Genomic DNA, 22,795 nt, shown 5'->3' on the forward strand with positions numbered 1-22,795 from the left:
TTTCGTACTTATCGAACTATCCTCATAGCCGGCCGCAGTGACCGAGCGGTTGTAGGCGCTTTAGTCTGGAACCACGCGACCGCTACGGTCGCAGGTTCGATTCCTGCCTCGTGCATGGATGTGTGTGATCTCCTTAGATTAGTTAGGTTTAAGTAGTTCTAAGTTCTAGGGGACTGATCACCTCAGATGTTAAGTCCCATAGTGCTCAGAACCATTTGAACCATTTGAACTATCCTCATACTCATTTCCCGCTTAACACTTTTAAAGTCTTCTTTGTGGTTCCATGATAGACATACACTCCTGGAAATGGAAAAAAGAACACATTGACACCGGTGTGTTAGACCCACCATACTTGCTCCGGACACTGCGAGAGGGCTGTACAAGCAATGATCACACGCACGGCACAGCGGACACACCAGGAACCGCGGTGTTGGCCGTCGAATGGCGCTAGCTGCGCAGCATTTGTGCACCGCCGCCGTCAGTGTCAGCCAGTTTGCCATGGCATACGGAGCTCCATCAGAGTCTTTAACACTGGTAGCATGCCGCGACAGCGTGGATGTGAACCGTATGTGCAGTTGACGGACTTTGAGCGAGGGCGTATAGTGGGCATGCGGGAGGCCGGGTGGACGTACCGCCGAATTGCTCAACACGTGGGGCGTGAGGTCTCCACAGTACATCGATGTTGTCGCCAGTGGTCGGCGGAAGGTGCACGTGCCCGTCGACCTGGGACCGGACCGCAGCGACGCACGGATGCACGCCAAGACCGTAGGATCCTACGCAGTGCCGTAGGGGACCGCACCGCCACTTCCCAGCAAATTAGGGACACTGTTGCTCCTGGGGTATCGACGAGGACCATTCGCAACCGTCTCCATGAAGCTGGGCTACGGTCCCGCACACCGTTAGGCCGTCTTCCGCTCACGCCCCAACATCGTGCAGCCCGCCTCCAGTGGTGTCGCGACAGGCGTGAATGGACGGACGAATGGAGACGTGTCGTCTTCAGCGATGAGAGTCGCTTCTGCCTTGGTGCCAATGATGGTCGTATGCTTGTTTGGCGCCGTGCAGGTGAGCGCCACAATCAGGACTGCATACGACCGAGGCACACAGGGCCAACACCCGGCATCATGGTGTGGGGAGCGATCTCCTACACTGGCCGTACACCACTGGTGATCGTCGAGGGGACACTGAATAGTGCACGGTACATCCAAACCGTCATCGAACCCATCGTTCTACCATTCCTAGACCGGCAAGGGAACTTGCTGTTCCAACAGGACAATGCACGTCCGCATGTATCCCGTGCCACCCAACGTGCTCTAGAAGGTGTAAGTCAACTACCCTGGCCAGCAAGATCTCCAGATCTGTCCCCCATTGAGCATGTTTGGGACTGGATGAAGCGTCGTCTCACGCGGTCTGCACGTCCAGCACGAACGCTGGTCCAACTGAGGCGTTAGGTGGAAATGGCATGGCAAGCCGTTCCACAGGACTACATCCAGCATCTCTACGATCGTCTCCATGGGAGAATAGCAGCCTGCATTGCTGCGAAAGGTGGATATACACTGTACTAGTGCCGACATTGTGCATGCTCTGTTGCCTGTGTATATGTGCCTGTGGTTCTGTCAGTGTGATCATGTGATGTATCTGACCCCAGGAATGTGTCAACGAAGTTTCCCCTTCCTGGGACAATGAATTCACGGTGTTCTTATTTCAATTTCCAGGAGTGTAGTTATGAACTATAATGGAAGTAATCACTATATAAAACTAGCTTTCTCGTTTTTTAAAAAAATTATTAATCTTTAAAATAAACAAGATGTTCTACCAGTGTACCAGGATTTTGAAGGTGTTTGGAAACCGCTGATCTACAGGGCCGTTGTATCCGTTTCTGTCAGTTCAATGTGTAGCATAATTGTACATAATTTTCTGAAAGCGCACAATAAATAACTGCTAGGATGGTGATGGAGCAACCTAATACAAATCACTGTGTACAAGGTACACTCCGGAAAGACGTCATTAAATATAAATAATGGGAGCAAAGGTATAAACGATGGAGTACGGCGAACAGCTCATTTTGACTGTCAATGACGGGAATTATCGTCTGTCAGTGTGGAAGATGGATTATTTACGTAAGAGAAGTGTTTTGTAACAACTGAAGCCACTCGCCGTATCGGTATGATTACTTGATGAGCCTGTTTCGATCATGATGCACAATTATATGATAAAGACTTACTAAAAATGACAGAAGTTTCCCAAGCATAAATGAAGAGCCCATTTATCCTGCAGCTAGGTTCCCATCCCTCTCTACGCTTATCGGCCACATATACCTCAGATAGAGGGCACTTTTGGTAGAATTATCTTTTCCTCCTTTCCTGTTTCATTCTGGAATATCGTGTGCGGTAAGAACAACGATGTCGGTAAGACTCCCACAAGCACTAATTACTCTGATTGTTGCACTGTGATCATTTCATTACACGCATTTGGAAGTACATGGGTTGCACAAAAATATGGAAACACCGCATGAAATGCATGCTTGAACATTAATGGAGGTGTCAATCAAGTCTGCGGGTTTCGCTGATGTACGCTGCTTGACAGTTGCAAAGGATCAGAGACACTGTTAGAGAGGAATAATCACAGGAAATGATGGACGACATGAAACACAGTATATACGCAATAGATGGTGAATGGTATACTTATAACGAAAAATGATACACATTTCATCAGATGGGAAAACAGGATAACAGACGTAAATAACATTCACGTTTGACACCGATCGAATTCTACAATAAGGTCGATATCAGACTCTCAGTAAGGAAAAGGCCCTCCTCGAGCACTAAAGCACATTTTGCACCTGTTAGACATGTTGGCCACCAAACTGTTGAGGAGTATTTGTGGGGTACAGATCCATTCCATTGTCAAGTCGGTTTTCGGTTCTTCCACGGTATGGGAGGGGGTGTTTGCTGAGAAACACGTCTGTCAAGAGCATCCCAGGCATGCTGTATAGGGATTATGTTCGGGAAGTACGCAGGCCATTCCATACATTCAATATCTTCCTTTATCAGTGTGTTGGACACCTCAGCGGTCCTGTGTGGTGGGCACTGTCGTCCATAAACAGAAAGTCGGGAGCTACTGCAATTCTAAAGCGACGGACATGATCCAGAATAATCACCCTGCAAAACCACTGTCCCACTGTGCTGTTATGGCACCTCACGCAAAGGTATATAGCGTTGTTGGGCCATTGTTCGTAATGCCTGCTCACACCATAGTGCCTAGGCCTTACCAATGACGTTCATTACCATTTCGCTGTGTATAACGAATTGCTCTCTCTCTCCACACTAACTGGTGGCCAGAATCACTTTCCACTGTGAAGCGGGATTCGTCGGAGAACATCGCTCTGGACGACTGTTGCCGACCCTAACCAACACGCTCCCTACACCAACGAACTCTTTCTCGACGATGGTGTGGTTCCGAGCATACAAACCAATCGCTGCGGCTGCTGGGTCTACAGTGATCTACCTAGGAGTGACATGTCTGTTTCTTTTAGCCAATAGGGCTATGTTTCGATCCTCTTGAGGTGTGGTGGTCCGTCTACGGAGATGCTTTCTCACAACATTTTTAATCGCGAGATGACACTTTTGTATACACCCATTATTCTGCCCTCAATGATGAAACTCTGAGCGGATTCGAGCTGTCCAACTGCCCGTCCATGAACATAAGCACTCAAATGCTGACGTACCACACAGAACGTCGCATTAATTGGTTCCACAACAATCTTCGTCAGACACTGTACTGCAAGGAATGTCGAACGTATACAGAGCGTTCGTGCACAGGCTTCGCTGCAGTTAACACGTTCCGCCCTCTATCTTTCCTTGTACTATCATTGGACGAGTGCTCGTAACACTTGTTGGTTCTTCCGTAGCTATAGGCGGTTGTTTTCTAGCAAGCGTCAGTTGTTCCTCAGCAGCTGACAAGCAGTGTACTTGACCACAACGACAACTGTGCAGTGTCCTCAGCTAGTGTCACTCGTGGGCAGAACAGTTTTCTGTGTAGTTGCGAGTGCGGTATGTCGGAGCTAAGTGAATTCCAAAGTGTGCAAATTGTTGGTGCTCCTATGTGGTTGCTTCCGTAAACAAAGAAGCTGTAGTACTTGGTGTTTCAAGAGTTACGATATCGAAGATTTATACCACATACAAGAAACGTGCACGCGAATGAAAGCGTGTGTTGAGCGATAGTGGCAGACGGTCATTGAAGAGGAAGGTGACAAAAAATTAGAGGACGACATTATCGAAGGTCACTGTAGAACTAGATATCGCACTCGCAAACCCTGTCAGCACCAAAACAATGCGAAGCGAGCCCCATAAGCAAGGAATTTCAGCGTGAGCCTTAATACCAGAGATGCAAATGCCCGTAGCAAGAAAACGTGGTGTCGAAGCCACAAAACCTGGAACACGGAGCATTGGAAGGAAGCCATTTGGTCGGATGAATCTTGTATCACGCCGATTTCAACTTCTGGCCGAGTTTCCCAAGAGTGAAACATAACAGGGTTCCAGTGATGATTTGGGCACCCATATCGTGGTATTCCATTAGCTCTGTGGTTTCTCTGCAATGTCTCATTACTGCCAAGGATTATGTGACCAGGTCCATCCCATGGTACAATGATTGTTCTCCAATGGTGATGGTGTGTCCCAAGACAACAGGGCCCCAGTTCACCCAGCTATACATTGTCCGTGACTGATTTCGTGAGCACGAAGATGAAATGTTGTATCTCTCCTGGCCACCACAGTCACCAGATCTCAACATTATTCAACCTTTCTGGTGTACTTTTGAGAAAAAGGTATATGATCGGTATTGACCTTCATCACCGTCGGCTGATCTTGCCATTATTTTGCGGAAACAATGGCAAAACAATCTCTTGAAAACCATACAAGGCCAGTATTTATCCATTCCGAGACGACTGAACGCTGTTTTGAATGCCGTCGGTTTTCCTACACACTTTTAAGCATAGTAATGTCTTGTGTTTGTGGTGTTTCCATGTTTTTGTCTACCGCGTGTGAGTATCATATTGCCCAGCCGTTCTCGTAGCGAAGAGTTTCAGAATTTCAATAGCGAGCTCCTCTATGACGCACTACGCCTCTCATTTAGGGTCCGTCACAGGACTTTGTTCTGTATCTCTTTCTGTATTTGTAATGAACGGTGTTCAAATCATAAGGTTCGCGATTTTATTTTTCACACAGTAGTCACAGTAACTACATAAATAAATAAAACTTCTCTGATTTCTCAACGAAATCTCCCTATAGCTGTAAACTCTTTTCAGAACTTCGACACCGTAATTTTATGGGCGCTGCGAATCTTTTTTTTTTAGGAAGCTGATGCAACAGCAACACGACTGGAGTATCTGCAACCACGGTGAGTGTCGGTCGTCGGGGCAACAGCAAAAATCGCAAGGAGCTAGGCCGCACTCGATATAAGTTGCATGACCCATGTTCTTGTTTTGATCACTTCCAAACAGACTCCTAACCGGAAAACGTCGGCACATGTGTGAGATGGCACCGGTAGAACGCTGTAGTACACACGATTGAGTCATCCCTGCGAGACGGTGATTGGAGACTGTTGTCTGTCAGCTGTGAGCTACGACCAAATTAAGGTGTTGTGCTAGAGGACTTAAAGGTTAAGTGACAGGTATGGCGCGGTGTTCCATTCCCAGTCGACTTTAAGTCTTTGTTTTCTATTTTTTCACTTATCGTTTCTTTCATCTTTCACTTAGGTTTATTAAAAAAAGTTATACGTTCTGGGATTAAGTTATAAAACAGCCCATCGAAATAGGGTTCAGTGTAAATGTAAACGCCAACCGCCTTGCCGAGTGGTAACACTGGTTCCCATCAGCTCACAGAAGTTAAGTACCGTCGGCACTTGGATGGGTGACCGTGCGGTCTGCTGAGTGCTGTTGGCGAGAGATGTGCACTCAGCCCTTATGAGGCTAATTGAGGTGCTACTTAGCGGCTCCCTCCACGAAAACTGACAATGACTGGGAGAGCGGTGAACTGATCACAAGCCACTCTACATCTGCATCCAGTGACGTCTATTAGCTAAGGATGTCACGGCGGTCGGTATCTTCCGTTGACTCTTCGAGGCATGTTCGGACGGAGTTTAGTTTAGTTTTAGCAAATGTAACCAACTGGAGCTCAGAAAGACACTTCAGTAAGATCTTGGATCTTGTCCTCTTCAGTAAGAAACAGTGGACCTCGACACTAGAATTTAACAAATGACATTAAATCGATAATGGATATTATATTGTGGGCCAGCAAAATTTACTTCGAAATCTTGGGGGTACGTATAATGTGATAACTCGACGTCAAGATGTGAACCATCCAATGGCCGACTGATTAGCCTTAACAGTTCCTGAAACAAGCGGGAGATGCCCGCAGGTATCAGTGCGCTCCACGACCCGTTTGTGGAATGAAACCTACTGTTCAATCTGCTTTTGCAGGTGTTTTCACCAGTCTGAACTTCGTCGGAATATTCTGCATAATCTTCCGGTTCGTTTCGTCGACGGAGAGACACGTCTTTGAACCACAAGGGATGTGTCATGCTCAGTTCAGCTTACTTTGAATGCTGATATAATTCGATTGTCACCAGGAAGATCGGTATACTGTTCACCTTGCATTAATGAGCGACACAACTTCGCAGAGTGGATCGTACAGTAACGCTTGACAGTTCATGCAAAACAATGCCATATGATCGTCGTCACCCACAATCCGGTTTCTGTTGTCTTAACAACAGTTCATGCTGGTCGTTAACGACGTTGGTCACCTGTTGACTAAGCAACCTTCTTTCGTTCGGTACAGGTTTGTCGGAAACTCATATATTTCCTGAAAGCTGAAAAATTTTGAAATGTGAAGGGCAGAGGGACAAGCGGTTAGGGGCTATAGGAACCACAAAGTATCAGTAAAGTGTGTATAAGTGGACATATTCCCGTCATGACGTCTCTATTTCTTGTATGTTCTCGTGTGTTGCTGTCTAGTACTACTGTATTGTATCTTTTCTTCTTACATTGCAGATGGATCCGAAAGTCGTTGTGATTGCCTTGGTCTCCCGATTCGGAACACGCAATAGATCTCCGAACATTCAGGACTCAGAGATGATAAAACATATAAATACTCTCTTGGAAAATGACATGGAGATTCTGGAAGAGTTCTGGACATTAGAAATTGCTGGAGGAGATAGAGAAGAATGCGACGAGGAAATGGACTTTGGAGATGATGGCGACGATAAGGAACAGCAGTGCTCGTCGCAACGATCGCCTCCCTCTCTTTCGAGTTCATCGGTATCCGAGTATGTTCCGTCGCCCAAAAAGCGAAAGCACGATGATCCAGCAAATATGGCAAAAGAGATAATTCAAAAACAGTCTTAATCGCATTTGTTATTATTATTATTATACCGCCAACCGGTTTTAACCCGACGTAGGGGTCATCTTCTGGGCATTTACATCATTGGTCGACTGCTGGTGGTGTCACTCCTGTCTACCTATGGGCAGGAAACTATGATAGTCCCAACATTGTAGCGTTTCGACTATTATTCCGCGAAATGATAATTTTTGGCTCGAGTTAAATCTATTACAACAAGGTCACAGAGTGCACTGTTCATAGAAAGCACTGAACTCCCTCTTTACTTTCCCAGTCGATAGTTTCCACCTTGTTTGCTTATGGTATAATCAGTTATAATGCCACCATTGTAATGTGGATGTTTATTAATATAGTTCACTGTTCACTGAGCAACGAGTCTAATGTACTGGCCAAGCATCGTAATTTTCATGTACACTTTCTAAGACGACTATCCACGATGGGAGAGTACTGTACGATGTGAAGCAATAAGTTACAACGGCACCATTACAATCCGTATGTTTATGAAGATCACAGTTTACTCTTTTGCTTTTAGCTTCCTCGTCCGCAGTAAAAATCGAAACAGTACTCGTAACACCAAAACGAGAGTCTCAAAACGACGGCCACGAACACATCTCTCCCATGTCTCACGCGTGACACGGCAATGTCTCTTATTCGCTTACTTCACACACAGTACATTTTTAAAGCTCAACTTTTCTTGCGTACCTTTACACGGAGTACAATCATCAATTTCTGAAGTGAAATTGCAGTTTTATACTATTATGTTTGCAGAAAAGTTTGAGACCAACATTAATAAATATCTAAGTAGGCAACACAAAAAGTAACAATTTCATAAATAGCAACTACAGAACATATAGAGGAACAGGATTAAAAAACTTGTATCATTACAACTGTTTCACAAGTACAAAGAAAAAGACAAGAAAAAAGCTGAAAATGACATCGTATTTTATTAGTACTAGGTCTACAACTTTGCTTCCGCCGCTTTTTTCTCGAAGTTTGGGACTTTATTGTGAAAAACTTATGATTCATAGTACTGCCCATCGCTTGCCGCTACATTCTCCCATCTTTCGGATAGCATACGAATCCCTTGGCGGAAGAACTGGGCGTCTTTTGTGGGGATCCATGAATCGATTCAATTTTGCGCTTGTTCGTATGATCGGAAGTGCTGGTCAGGCAGACTGTATGCCACTGATCGAAAAAGGTGGTAGTCAGAGAGAGCGACGTATGGAGAATACGTTTCCATGTATATTTTGACGAGTTTTGCGACATGGGGTCGAGCACTGACCTGCTGCAAAATCACCTTTACGTGTCTATCGCTGTATTGTGGGCGTTTGTGTTTCAGTGCTGGGCTCGAACGCATGTGATGTCCTGTGACTGTCTTCATCTCTTTCAGTAGCTTCGAAAACGTTGTCTTCCACCGTCATGCCCGCCTTCGACATCAAAGTCACCGTTCTTAAGGCTTTGAAAACTTTGCCTGAACGTTCTTCCACTAATAGTTCCCTCAGCATTGGTCTTACCCAGCATTTTAAGAGCCACAGCCGCAGATTTCTTCATGTTAAAGCAGAAAATTAAAACTTCCCGCAAATCGCGAGAAATGGGTACGTAAGTTGACGTACTTAATCGAGAGTAACCTTATGATTCAATCACAAATCGACTCTTTTCAATGGCATTATGTTTACAGATGCCTAAGCTTATTGTATTACACCTATGACCAACCATCTGAACCCCACCTGCCGCTACTGCCGTCTATTGCAAAGCGGCGGAAGCCAAGTTGTAGACCTAATATCTTCAGATCGTTCTTCATATGCTGGTCTTCTGAATTTGAGACGTTTTCCAGCAAGTAAGAATAAATCTTCATGAAGAGGGATTGATTCATTTTTAAGAAGCTTGCTGGCAAAGTTAGTAGAGAGCCTCCTTTCGACAAAGGTGAGCCAGAAAGATGTTCGATACTAACAGCAGCCAGCGCGTAGGCGTACATCTGTCTCTGCCACTAATTGCTGTCGTAACTGTCAAAGCTCTCTTCACATTAGCGCGGCGGAGCCAGACTGGTCATCAACATTCTCCTTCAGAGTATACCAACGCAAGGGACGTTCCGCGGAGCAGGTGACTACCATATATAAGAAGGGTAAATGAACGGACCCGCACAATTACAGACCAATGCCCCCAACTCCGGTTTGCTGCAGAGTTCTAGAAAGTATTCTCAGTTCGAACATAATAAATTTACTAGAGACCGGATATCTTATATCCACAAAACAGCACTCTTTTAGAAAGCATCGGTCTTGCGAAACTCAGCTTACCCTTTTATCACATGATATACTGCGATCTATGGGTGCAAGGTAACAGAAAGATTCCATATTTCTAGGTTTCCGACAAGTACTTGACACAATGCAACACTGCCGATTGGTAATGAAGGCACAAGAATTATGGAATAGGTTCCTTGATATGCGACTGGTTCGAAGACTTCTTAAGTAACAGAACCCAGTACGTTGTCCTCGACGGCGAGTGTTCGTCAGAGACATGGGTATCCTCGGGGGTGCCCCAGAGAAGTGTGACAGGACCAATGTTATTTTCTGCGTACGTAAATGATCTGGCGGACAGGATGGACAGCAATCTGCAGTTGTCAGCTGATGATGCTGTGGTGTACGGGAGGGGATCAAATTTGGTTGAATGTTGGTGTATGCAAGGTGACTTAAACAAAATTTCTAGTTGATATGATGAATGGCAGCTAACTCTAAATGTATAAACCTAGAAAAATGTAAGCTAATGCTGATGACTAGAGAAAAACCTAATGTTCGGATGCAGCATTAGTAGTGTCCTGATTGACACAGTCACGTCGTTGAAATATCTGGGCGTAAGTTATTTGAAATGAACGAGCATGTGGGTATTATGCTACGGAAGGCGAATGGTCGACTTCGGCTTATTGGGAAAATTTTAAGAAACTGTGGTTCATCCGTAAAAGAGACAGCGTATAGAAAATTAGTGCAACCTATTCTTGAACACCTCCTGAGTTTTACCATCAGGTCAGACTCACGGAAAACGTCCAAGTAGTTCAGAGGCGGGCTGCTATATTTGTTACCGGTAAGTCCGACAACATGCAAATATTACGGAGATGCTTCGGGAAAGCGACTTTCTTTTAGAGGAAAACTGTTGAGAAAATTTAGAGAACCGGCAGCTGAAGCTGACTACAAAACGGTTCTACTGCCGCCAACATACATTTCTCATAAGAGAAACGAGGACAAGAGATGAGAAATTAGGTCTCATACGTAGGCACACACGTAGTCAGTTTTTCCTCGCTCCAGTTGCGACTGGAACAGGAAAGAAAATGACTAGGAGTGGTACAGGGTACCCTCCGCCATGTACCGTACGTTGGCTAGTGGAGTATATTTGTGTATGTAGATGAAGTCATGTATTTGCTCCCCATGTACAGTCCAACCAGCTATCTTCCTCAGCAAGTTCACTCGTGTTTCTATCATCTTACCTGTGTTGGAAACATGTGTGGCATGTCAGCATTTTGTCTAACATGATACCAAGGTTTTTTGCCTTATATCTGTATTTGATTATGTCAATAGGGCCAAACCGTGGGCTGATCTACGTTGATGCTATGCGATTGGAAAGGTGGAAAAGACATGCTTCTGTTTTAGAAGTATTAGGCCCAAGTCCCCATGTCTTAAAGTGCCCATGAAGTTTACTGAGTCTGTTTGTTAGGTGTTCTCACATTCAAAAAGATATTCAGTCTGATATGAAATTGCAAAGTTATCTGAATTCTAGAATTTCTGGCAGTTCAGGTTTGGCAGGTCTGCTGCGTAGAGATTGATTAACACCGGAGTTAGAACAGCATCATAGGGTATGCCGCATTGAGTACTTGCATCTGCTCCTCTTTTCATTTTGATGTAGTTTAAACCACCGAATGCTCAGTATGTTGTTTTGGAGATTATCTTGCGTCTTACAAGGTATTGGTTTCAAAAATTTCACCGTTTCACCGTTAAGCTGTTAACACGTCAACGAAAACTACAACGATCTTGAGTTTCGCGTAGTAGCCAGTTACTATGTGAGTAAACAAGAAGAACTTTCCACAGCAGTTCCTACCAGGTCTAAGTCCAGCTTGTTCAAATGATACCACAGATTTAATTTAATTTTGTATTCTGTCTAAAATCATTCTTTCTGAGAATTTGTAGGCACCACTAAGTAGAGATACTGGGTGTAGGTGTTCTAATTCTATTCCCTCTTTCCTTGGCTCTTTGACAGCAATTTAAGTTTTGCTGGCAATGTTCCTACGATAAAAATTTCGTTGAAAAGACGAACTAGCCGTTTCGAATTGGAGGACCGCTGTGCGTTAAATGCTCGGTGTAGATCCCATCTCCACCTGCAGCTTTCGTACGGCTAAGAACTTTCTGGAGTTCAGTTATCAAAAATGTAGAATTTTGGGTTATATTGTTGGGATTTTTTGACCTCAGGAAGTTCTTTCTTTACTTGGCGAAGACTTGCTTTACTTCCTGGAGCCTTGGAAACTCTCACAGAGTGACTGGCAGTTGTGTCGCATCGGATTGTTGACTTCTTTGTTTAGTGGAAATAATCTTCTCCCATCTTCTCGAATCAGTGTCAGAGCTCTTGTACTGGAGTTTGTAAAGTCAAGTTCCTAGGTTTTTTTGTGCCATTTTTCTCTCCTCCGCTCTTTCAAGGAATTTTGATCGATTGATACCAACTACAAAAAACTGGAACAAAAACCATGTCAACTACGTAAATCTAAAGGAGATCATGGAGAAAGAAACTGAACGTTGGTGAATTCTAACACCCGGAACTAAGAAAGGAAATAAAGATTGCAGATGGACCTAGCTTTTAAACCTCTTACCGGACATAAAGTGCCACAGAAATGACCTCAATAGTGACGTACTTTACTAGTTAAATAGCGACATATACAGGATGTAACGGGTATAAATGCAGAGATTTCCGGTGGTAACTGAGGGTGGTGTGCTGAACAAAATTACATCAGTATTTACATCATTTGCAGACTAATAGTTACTAAAGTCATATGTTGTTAGATTGCTTAGTACCTCCAAGTACATGAGATAAGAACAAGCCATTAATGCTTATGTTCCTCTGGGCGGCAGGTCTGGTATTCAAGTGTGAAAGCGTGGACGCAATATGGTTAGTCTATTCTGACACGTGTAGTCCACTACGGTCATGACCATACAGTAAACATCAGGTGGTAAATTACGTGACGTGTTTGTATGAAGGCTGTTCGACGCAGAGAAAGAAAACCAACCGACTGATGTATGTACATGTCGAGGTACCACATATAAAAATAGCTGCAATTATACTCGTTACACCCCGTATAAAGACGAGCCGAGCGGGCAGTCAGAGATTTATATGTGTCATAGTAGTAACCACTGTTAGATACACACTTAGAACTGTATGTAGTACAAAGATATCTGTGGCGTAGCGTGCTTGTAAAGGTTGGGGAGACTCTGCAGTTATTACAGGGAGACAAAATAATACAATAAATAATAAATTAAACAAATGAAACAAAATGCATCAAACAAAACAACAAAAACTACTACTACTACTACTACCACCACCACTACCACCACCACTAATAATAAAAATAACTTTTTCAAGAAACGATGACAAATTTGGAGAATTCCAGCAGCAAGAGAAGAAGCATTTATATTTTCTTGTACACAAGTGCAATGCACCTGCCTTTTCTTTCCACGAATAAATCAATAACTCGGTCTACAACGATCCGATCACTGGATAGCTCTCCAAATAAGTCTTTTTTATTGCTATCGTTCTCAAACACGACAGCTGGGTGATGGACACTGAATTCCTTAAATAATTCTTCACTCGTTTAAGAGTACTCATGCTTCGTTCATTGCTTGCTGTGATTGCGGGTAGGGTCAAAACCAAACGCAGGGACTTCGTTGTTTCTTCATAAATAGAGGCTAAATCATTGTTGACAATGTACTTTAAGAGTATCTTTGGAGATAAGTGTTTTTTCTCATCAGCGTATATGTTACACAGTTCATTTTCAAGTTGTTCTTGTTTCAAAAAAGGGTATTGTTCTAATAACTGAAGCAGTTTCAACTTTGGGAATTCTTTTTGATGGTTCGAAAACACTTTTCGTTCAAAAGTTCAACAAACGGGGTCTGGGGAAAGTCTTGAAATCTTCTTTCCATCTGAACAATTTGCAAATCCAGTATCTCGTAACTTAGTGCCCTCAGAGATGTCTTTTGACTGTCAGAGGATGATAAGTTGCCATTCAAACACAAGCTGCATTTAATGCATTCATCAACGAATGTTTCCCTTCTTAACTGTCGTAAGTTTCTCAAAACAGTTCTTATTTCGTCGTTGCAAGCAGTTATACTGACAGCTTTTGACTGAAGAAAATTTAAGAGATGATCAACATAAACAAAACACTCTCGGTAGAAGCAAAGCAAGTAGACAAACATACGATCATCCATGCGTCGTTTCATTCCCACAGCACAGCTCAAAGATTCTGGGTCCCATTGAGAGTCTGTATCATCAATTATATAATTAAAAACATTATATAGCTCTGATAAATGCCTAGATATTGTTGAAACTGCCCAGGAACGGAAGTTCCTGCGAGTGTTGCTTGCAAGTGGCAGTTCAAATCCTTTCTCAGTTAGCAATAAAGTTCGTATTGATGATTTGCTGAAAAACGAATATAATGCAGTAAGAGCACTTACAAACATGCGTACTTGTAGTATGATTTTAGAGACATGTAACAGTACCAAAGTTAGTTGGTGTACGTAACAACGAATAAGCAGCACATAGGGACAGAACTGCGTCACCAGTTGTTGTAGTCCTCTTTCTCTGACCACCATTACTGAAGCACCATCATATGTTTGACTAACCACTTCTCCTTCCACATTCCAGTCTTTCAATACTGCATGAATAATGTTTAACAAACCTTCAGCAGTTTTATATCCAGAAACATCGTAAAATCCAGTGAATCTTTCCTCAATTTTGCCTGCAATACATTATCTGAATGTTATACTGATTTGACTCTTGCCTGACACGTCTAATGTTTCATGAAATTTCAGTTCTGAATTTCAGCTTTTATTTTCTCATTAACTGCCAGAGTTGTCATTTCTATTACATCATTCTGTACTGGAGAAGTTCCTTTAAAAGTTGAAGAAGAGGGTCTAGGTTTATTTGCTCTCCTTGAGATAATAAATCCAACAATTCCAGAAAGTTACCTTTAATTCTGGAGGATTCGTCTTCTCGATGGCCGCGAAAGGCTAGTTTTTGTTTACAAAGAAATACAAGTGCCTAAATAAGACGAGCCCATACTCTCCTGTTGGGTCAACTTGTTCGTTGTATTTTGTTGCTGTCAGACGAGCGGCCTCAGAAAGGGCGTGCTCAATTCTAATTTTGCCAATAATTGAAATGATTCTTTGTTCTGCAGGTGTCATTTTGATATCTGATGCTTTTGTGCTTTCCTGTCAAAGCTCTTTACTCTACAAATGCCGTCATTGCACCATTCCTTTTCACCACCCAACAGAAGACATATATAATAATATAATCTGTTATTAACTGCATTCGCAGTCAGCCAAGTATACTTTTCGTAGCAGGCTGTCTGAACAGTGCGTTTTTGTTTGGCTTCACTTAAAACTACACTGAGTATAGGAGTAGGTCGTTCGTCCTCAATTCACACTTTTTTCGCACGTTGATGTAGAAAAAGGTGCGACTGTTCTCTTCCGTGTTAAAAGCCAGCATGGAAGCGGCAGGGACTAGTCTCGATATCTGCTAGCAAATGCAGTGCACCAGATTTCGTAGAAGAGGGGAAGAGGGTGGGAGCCAAGAATGCCACTAAAGCGCAGGCGCACACAGCCAGTAAGGGAAGAGAGGCAGAAACTGAGAGCAGTCGAGTCTCAAGCAGGCAAATACACCAATACTCATGTGCGGCGCGCGCCACAAAACTGATGTCTTCACACATTTAGAGCTCTTATTAGAAAGTTCTTTATACTTTTGTTATGAATTAATGTTGCAGCTTTTTTAAGATGGGGAGGGAGACTAAGTCTCAAAGTCTCCCCTCATGCTACGCCACTGAAAGATATCAAGGAATCTGGGACACACGTTAATAATCAGAAGTTACGCTGCATCCCCCAGAAATTTCAGAGTAGACTCCCTCACCACAAGAGTACAAGAACTACCAGACTTGTGTACAGGTGGTGGTCATCGGCTACACTGGATCTCAGTGAGTGCATCCAACACCTGAGCTTACCACGGCAAACACCTTGCAGCTTGCTGAGGAAAAGTAGATGTGAACTCCAGTACTTCTTAGTACTGAGCACAATGTTGTCTCACAGCACCGTCAAACGCGATCTTCTGCTCGATACAGAATGCACCATTGGCAAACAGAGGCACAAACGAGTTATACAAATCTCTTACCTAATGAAAGACGTACTTTTATTTGATTATATGTTTCATTACAATTTATCCTATAAACTAGGTATGGTCTTTTACCATTTTTATACGCCATCTTTTTTATTATATTCTACTCGGACCAATACCTTAGGAAGTGGTCTGTGGCGTATGTCTTTTATTTAATCCTAACTTTCTCTTTATGATCAGGAGCCTATTGTTCATGAACACACCCTGTCTTCCATGAAACACATTTTGTTAGTTTGCTGTGGCTAAGGTGAATTTTCTGCCATCACCGAGCTTAAAACGGAAGGCTGAACCGTTGTTATGCAAGAGGGGCAGGGGGAGGGAAGCTGGGGGGGGGGGGGGGGGGAGGAGGGGATCCAAGAACAAAGAAAGATCCCAGACCTCTCAGTCTTGGCGTACGTGGCGAACGAGTTTTCTCGGCGAATTCGTGGTTGAGTGTTCCCATTGGTTGCTGGAAGTTCTCAGTAGAAGCTTCGAGTCCTTTCTGAGAAGTCCTTCAGTTAAAACGGACGAACAAGGGACCTGTACGGCATGCTTTTTGATGCGTGTCGATTGGGCCGTTGTGCTGTGCCCGGAAGCTAGACCCGTGATTGGCTGTAAAGTGCACCAAAAAGTTCGTCCTGTCGGGAATGTCGAAGAGTGGACGGTGGGCAGTTAAAGACGGGCAAGCTCCAGTCTGGACGTGTTGGTGATACTGTGGGCAGGTGGGGACTCGTTGTGCAGCTGTACCACGAGGGACTCGTCGTGAGACGCAACACAACTGCTTGCTGGTGTACTGCTAGTTAGGTCGCGGTCAGAGCTTATGCGCCCGCCCCCTGACGTGTGTGCGTGTGCCTCTAAGTACCGCAGCCCAGCTCAGTCCAGGTAGTCTTTACTCGTCTCTGAAGCCTTTAGTTACGTGCCATTGAATAGCAGGCCCTTACTTGATTTACGTTCGTGATTTGGATTGCTCACTGGCCTGTGGTACACGTTTAAGACGATTTCGATAGGCTCATGACTTGTGTTGGTTACATGTCCGATTCACGAACTCCACTGTCATTGACGTCAGGAACCCCCAGTTCGTTCCGTCGGTCTATGCGTTACCGTAAGTGCGAGTGAACGTAAACTGCGATCTACTTACGCAGAATAGAATCATGTCTTCTTGTTTTCTTGATCACAGACCCCGACAATGACGCTTATTTATTAATTCGCTGTGTTTGAAATAATATTTATTAAGTGCATAAACCAAAAGAAAAAAAGAAGCATCGAATATTTTAAGATAGTCTCTTTTTGGCCTGTCTCGAGCACTTTGTTGCAGGAGCGTCCGGTTTCGTCATGTAGCAGTAGTTACAATATTTCAACACGTCATTTGCCTTCGTCCTTTTGTTTCATCAGTGAAATATCCTGATGAAGTGCTCACTATGTTCGCTGTTCACATAAGCACAGTTTGACTGTATCATATCAAGGTGTGCAAGGGAAAAGTGAATTTTTAGTGACATGTTACGTTTCAGTATTTCATATGACCTTGTCATTCTATCCACAATATCTTGGAAATTTTTCTGGTTTGAAGTTTCCGAGGAAACCATTTGAAATCTTAATCTTGATCATGTTGAACACCACAGCTGGCACTAATGTCAATGATTAATGAAAACCACCTCAGACGTATTATTATATGTTTACTATGTTACGACCGTAACACAATAAATGTGTAATAATGCAGGTGAGGTGGTTTTTCATAATCATTCATCTTAAAGGACTGTCGTGCTGTTTCTTCGTTGTACTTAGTTCATTCCCTTTGTTTTGAAAAAGTTCTCTAATTTTTGAATCGATAAACATACCAAATTTCACTCCTTTGAAACTGAACCTGGGGATTTTTGCCGTTAGTGGATGCTGATCCAATTGAATTTAAATCCATTACGTAATTCTTCATAAATCCCAATCTTATATATAGTGCCTAAGGTAAAATTTTGCTTAAATCTATGAATGGTTCAGCAACAACATTTTTCACTTCCAGAGTTAAACACTGTCTCTTCAGCTCAGTTTTCTGTGAATATTGTTTGTTGACAGGATGACTGTTCCACTCAAAAAGAAAACAATAACGCTTGTTGATACTAGACTGCAGTTCTAACAATGCAGCATCAATTTTCAGTTCCCAAAAACTCACCACTGGTTTCCCGCAGTCTTACATAGTTGATCACGATGTCTGTCCCTCAGAGTTGACCATGATGTTCTTCATGTTTGGTTATTTTCCTTCTATACACAGTTATTACGAAGGCACTTGAAGAAGCATCAAAACACGGCTGCTTTATTGTAGCAGTTCTTGACAACTGGAGCTCTTATCTGTCCACAACGACTATGTGGCGACACTACTGTCTGGCACTCCTATCAAGGTGGGTCTTGTATTTGATGAAGAAAGCGTAGTTACAGGTAATGAACACAGTTCATAAACTAGCTCTAATATCAGAATTTTATTACCAGTTTCTTGTTTAATAATACCAAACTAGCAAGCTTCAGCTCATTTGTTCAGCAATGTAATTGAATATCAAATAGGTTGAGATAATGTAGGATGCACATCGATGGTAAAAGCAGGGAACACTTCATGGTTCATATGTATGAGCTGACTAAATTGTCGTCCTGGACTGTGTGTGAGAGTGAACTTTTTACACGCGTAACATTTACACCAAAATCACTCTTTGTCCATATCCAAATTCTTACAGGTGTAATACAACAGACTCGATAATGTCTGTCAGAACTTTGTTCTGGTGTCAGTACACGAACATTAATGCATGTTTCTTATTATTGCTCTAAACACAACTCATATAGCCACACATGACCACGGTATACCTATGGTCACCTATCATTATCAGTTCAGAAGGCAGAAGACACTCCTCTACCATGCCTCCAATCAATCTATTCATACATTTATAAGCTTTGTGCCAGTAAAATCGAAGGTACGTAAATGTCTGGTCTAAAATTAAGCAATACATGCCATTTTGTCAAGGGGTTATATGATATGGTCAGCTATGAAATAAGTTATAGCATAGCTATCAGCACTAAACTGAAGATATATTTCTATTACTTTGAGTGCTTACTGACATTATCAGTTTCTGACAGCTATTTCATCTTCAGATAGTTGGAGTTAGTGGTGAGTTGTGGTTGTTAGTTACATCTGCATTCTGCCAACAGCAAGTCCTAGTAAAACTATAAATTGGTAGACAAGATCGCAGGAATTCTTTTTATTCCATGCTTACCGGTTTCGGCGAAACTAAAGCCGCCATCATCGGATCTTAGTACACATACAGGTTACAACATCAAGGCAAACAATAGTGATATTAATAGTTGCCTATAACACACAGGTCTTACAAAATTGTCGTAAGTAGCACACAGGCGTCCAATAGAGATGACAGATGTTAAGTGTCTCTGTTCGCCGAAACCGGTAATCATGGAATAAAAAGAATTCCTGCGATCATGGCTACCAGTTTATTATTTTACAACCATCTAGATCGCTCCCACATGAGCACAATGTGCTCCCTACAAAAAAGCAAGTCCTAGTTTTTCCAAGGCTCTGTATACACCCTGCCGTTTGTGAAAATTGCAACTCTTACAAGGAGACATGTGATTCCAATGAAATTTATTCTGCTGATTAGGTACATGTCAATACACAACATTATTAGAATTACAGAACTGTACATGCACTTTGACAGTCAAGATTCAATAAGTTGTGAAGCCTCTACATACTACAAAAGATTTTCTAACGTCGTAGCACGGAATCAAATGGGGCATGAATATGCTGCTGGAGAATGCACTGCCACGCAGTTTGTTGACCCGTTCACGAACCATTGACAGTGGCTCCAAGAGAGCAAGGACGAAGAAATTTCCAATCGACCATATCCCAGACATATTTGATGGCGACACGTCAGGTCAGACCAAGCTAGCATTGGTATCCTCGTTCTTCGAGTGAAGCTTGTATATTACTAGCCACATGTGGTTGGGCATTGACATACTGAAATAAGGCTTGTGGAGCTGCATGCAGGTGTGGCAATGCCTCGTGCTCTAAGACTCACCTGATAAAGTGGCTGCTCTTCAAATTTCCCTTAGTACGTGGGAGGCGAGACAGCATGTTACAGCCAGTGGCACGTCAACCTTTACATACATTTGTCCCTTACATTTCTTAATAATGCAGTCTGTCCGAATGCAACGGTAGCCTCCAGCATGAAAGCTGCTACCACTCTGAGACAATTTGAAGGGTGGCTCGTCCAAAAACACTACATTTCGCACGGCAGTCGAGGCGTTCGTGTGCTCATTTCAGTCTGAGGCGTTGGTGATTTCTGATCAATGAATCCCGACGCAATGTCATGTGGGCCAATAATACCATCCTCGTAAGAGACATCGGATCGTCGGAGAAGATATGTCCACCCCGGTTCCAGAGTCCCGGCGTCAAGCCAACACTGTGGACGTAGCTGTTCTGTCGGTTTCACCCACGCGGACAAACTGGTGGTCATCCCACGCTGTGGGCACAGTGTGTGGTTCAGTATACGTTCGTTGCTGTAGACGCTCTTCTACCCACTGTCTCCACAAACGCATTACTGTCGTAGTTGTGTGCATTGTACAAGCCGCGGTGCCACTTTACGGCAAATCCGGTATCAGGAGACCAATCATTATGCCCTGTTCAAAATCACTTATTTGGCGATTATTACCGGCGAGTATTACCGGCAATTCCTTGCACGTTTATACTTAGTTTGACAGCTTTGCACCGACTGAGCGTTGCGTAACGCCGACCAATCCGGTCACACAAAGGAGGGTGCTGTTGGACCAAAACGCACGCTATCTTTTTAACGTGTTAATCACTTAGTACGATATTATTCTTCTAAAAATCCTTCGATGTTGGAGCGATTAATACCTTCTGGGTGTCGCAGTTTTCACAAAAAAGTAATGTGCATATGGAACAAGAAATAATACTCGTAAACATCCCCTTTTCTTGTGGACGCTCGACAGTGGTTGACAATGTAGGTAATGGAAATGGAACACCGCAGACGTATTTTCAAGGTACTTATTATTCAGACAACTAGTTTCAACTTCGCATTTATGCCATCTTCACGCCATAACATTAATCAATTAAGTATTTCCAGTAATTGGCTCATGTACCGTAGGACCGAAACAATAACTAGATGCCATGGACTGCTATTCATTACGACTGTATCTTCTGAACTTGTAGTCACCATCATCAGTTGTAGTCAGTGGTGACTACACATTTGGAATATACGCTCCTGATGAATAGCGGTTTACCGCACCTAGTTATCGAATCGGTCCTACGATACATGAGGCAATTACTGTAAATACCTATTTTGTTCGCAGTATGGCCCGTATATGACGCAAATGTAGTGTTGAAACAGCAGTTTGAGTAATAAAGACTTTGAAAGTATGGCTGTGGTGCCCCATTTCCATTACTTAAAAATGATACTGGTTCAATTACAGCAGCATCTGAGTCGGGGGTAGCTATTTAGAATCATGGTGGTGTTAGAAATCATACTGCTCTGTTGTTCTTTACGAAAGTATTTAAATGAGATGCCAGTGCCGAAATAAGTGGATATTTGAATTCACTGTGTTTGTCTGCTCTAACTCATTACAAGTTTGGTTCAAAGTGGTGCTAGAGACTACTTACGTTTTTCAACACTCTAAAGCCTTATCAGGTTAAGAGAGTCATTAAAAACGCACCCTAAATTTGAAAGATTAACGACGACGCTCTACATTTTATCGTTTTTTGCAGGCTGTCCGTCTCCAAAACCACGAGTTCAGTTTCTCCTCCGACTCGACAAGCACAATCTCCGCACTTTTGTGCAAATATTCCAGTCAAAATCTTTGTTAATACTAATATAATTTACACTGATGTACTTAAATATACCGATAAATTATATATCTGTCACCCTATAGCTTCGTTTTCAAGACGAGATCTGCGGATGAACATTCAATATACTGACCAACAGTTATAATCTGGTCAAGTTCCTGTAGCTTTTAAAATAAATCGTCCTAGGTGGAGATCTTAAGCGCTGCTGTGGATCTCAAAGAAAATTTGATCGTATGTACCTCGAAAGAAGCCTCTAACCTATTCAACAAATAGTCCCAGAATTAGTCTGAAGCGATTTAGAGAAATAATCGAAAATATTAGTCGGACTGACAATACAGGATTTGATTCCACTCCCGAATGCGGGCCCAGAACTTTAGCGACCGGCCCACCTCCCTTGATGCTGAAAACTGAGGGACAGCAGTCTAGATTAACCGAATTGGTGGGGTAGGAGTGGGGGGGGGGGGAGATTATGTTAGACCCTTGACCTGCCACGTAAAAGTAATCAAACAGTGATCAAAAGCGTACGGGATTTGTCGCAAGTACGATAAGTATTTTGAGCGTGACGCTAACCGTCCTTTACGCAAACCATCCATCTAAATGAGTGACAGATGACACCTCTGTCAATCTTTTATAAGATATTTGGTTTGTATATAAGAGTGCTACTTTAGAACAGTGAATTGTCTTAGCGATTTAGCTTAGTGAAAGAAACGAGGAACTCAACAATGCGTGATATTTTACTGGCGTCTTTCCTCATAGCAGGAACCTGTATTTGTAAGTTTTACTTAGCATTACGATAACAGTCTAAGCCAGACTTAATTAAGATCAGTTTCGTAATTGGTAGTCTTAGCTTAACTTAATGAAGAGGAGAGGTCAATGTAATTTGTTATTGCCTTACATACACACACACACACACATTATATATATATATATATATATATATATATATATATATATATATATATATAAAGTGGGGACGTAGCATGATTTTACATTCTTGAATCACTGCATTACTTCAGTTCATCAACAATATATTTTACTGTCTCAACTTTCTGCATCAAATTATCTTTATTTATGTTGTTATTAAGAAAATTATTACTATTATTTTTAGTGTTGTTGCTAGCCAAAGAGAAACGTATCAAGAACTTTGACTAATTCAAATGCGTAGTTTATT

General features: G+C 42.8%; 1 protein-coding gene across 1 annotated transcript in view; it reads left to right on the forward strand.

The window, feature by feature from the left end:
• The first annotated feature begins 7,126 nt into the window (after positions 1 to 7,126).
• The window catches only part of LOC124594284 (mite allergen Der p 3-like), an 80,260-nt gene continuing 64,591 nt past the window's right edge, over positions 7,127 to 22,795 (forward strand). The window contains exon 1 of the mRNA XM_047132650.1: positions 7,127 to 7,312. Within this exon, the coding sequence (XP_046988606.1) occupies positions 7,127 to 7,312 (186 nt within the window). The remainder of the gene's footprint in view (positions 7,313 to 22,795) is intronic.

Source organism: Schistocerca americana, chromosome 1, assembly GCF_021461395.2.
Source record: "Schistocerca americana isolate TAMUIC-IGC-003095 chromosome 1, iqSchAmer2.1, whole genome shotgun sequence".
Classification (NCBI taxonomy): domain Eukaryota; kingdom Metazoa; phylum Arthropoda; class Insecta; order Orthoptera; family Acrididae; genus Schistocerca; species Schistocerca americana.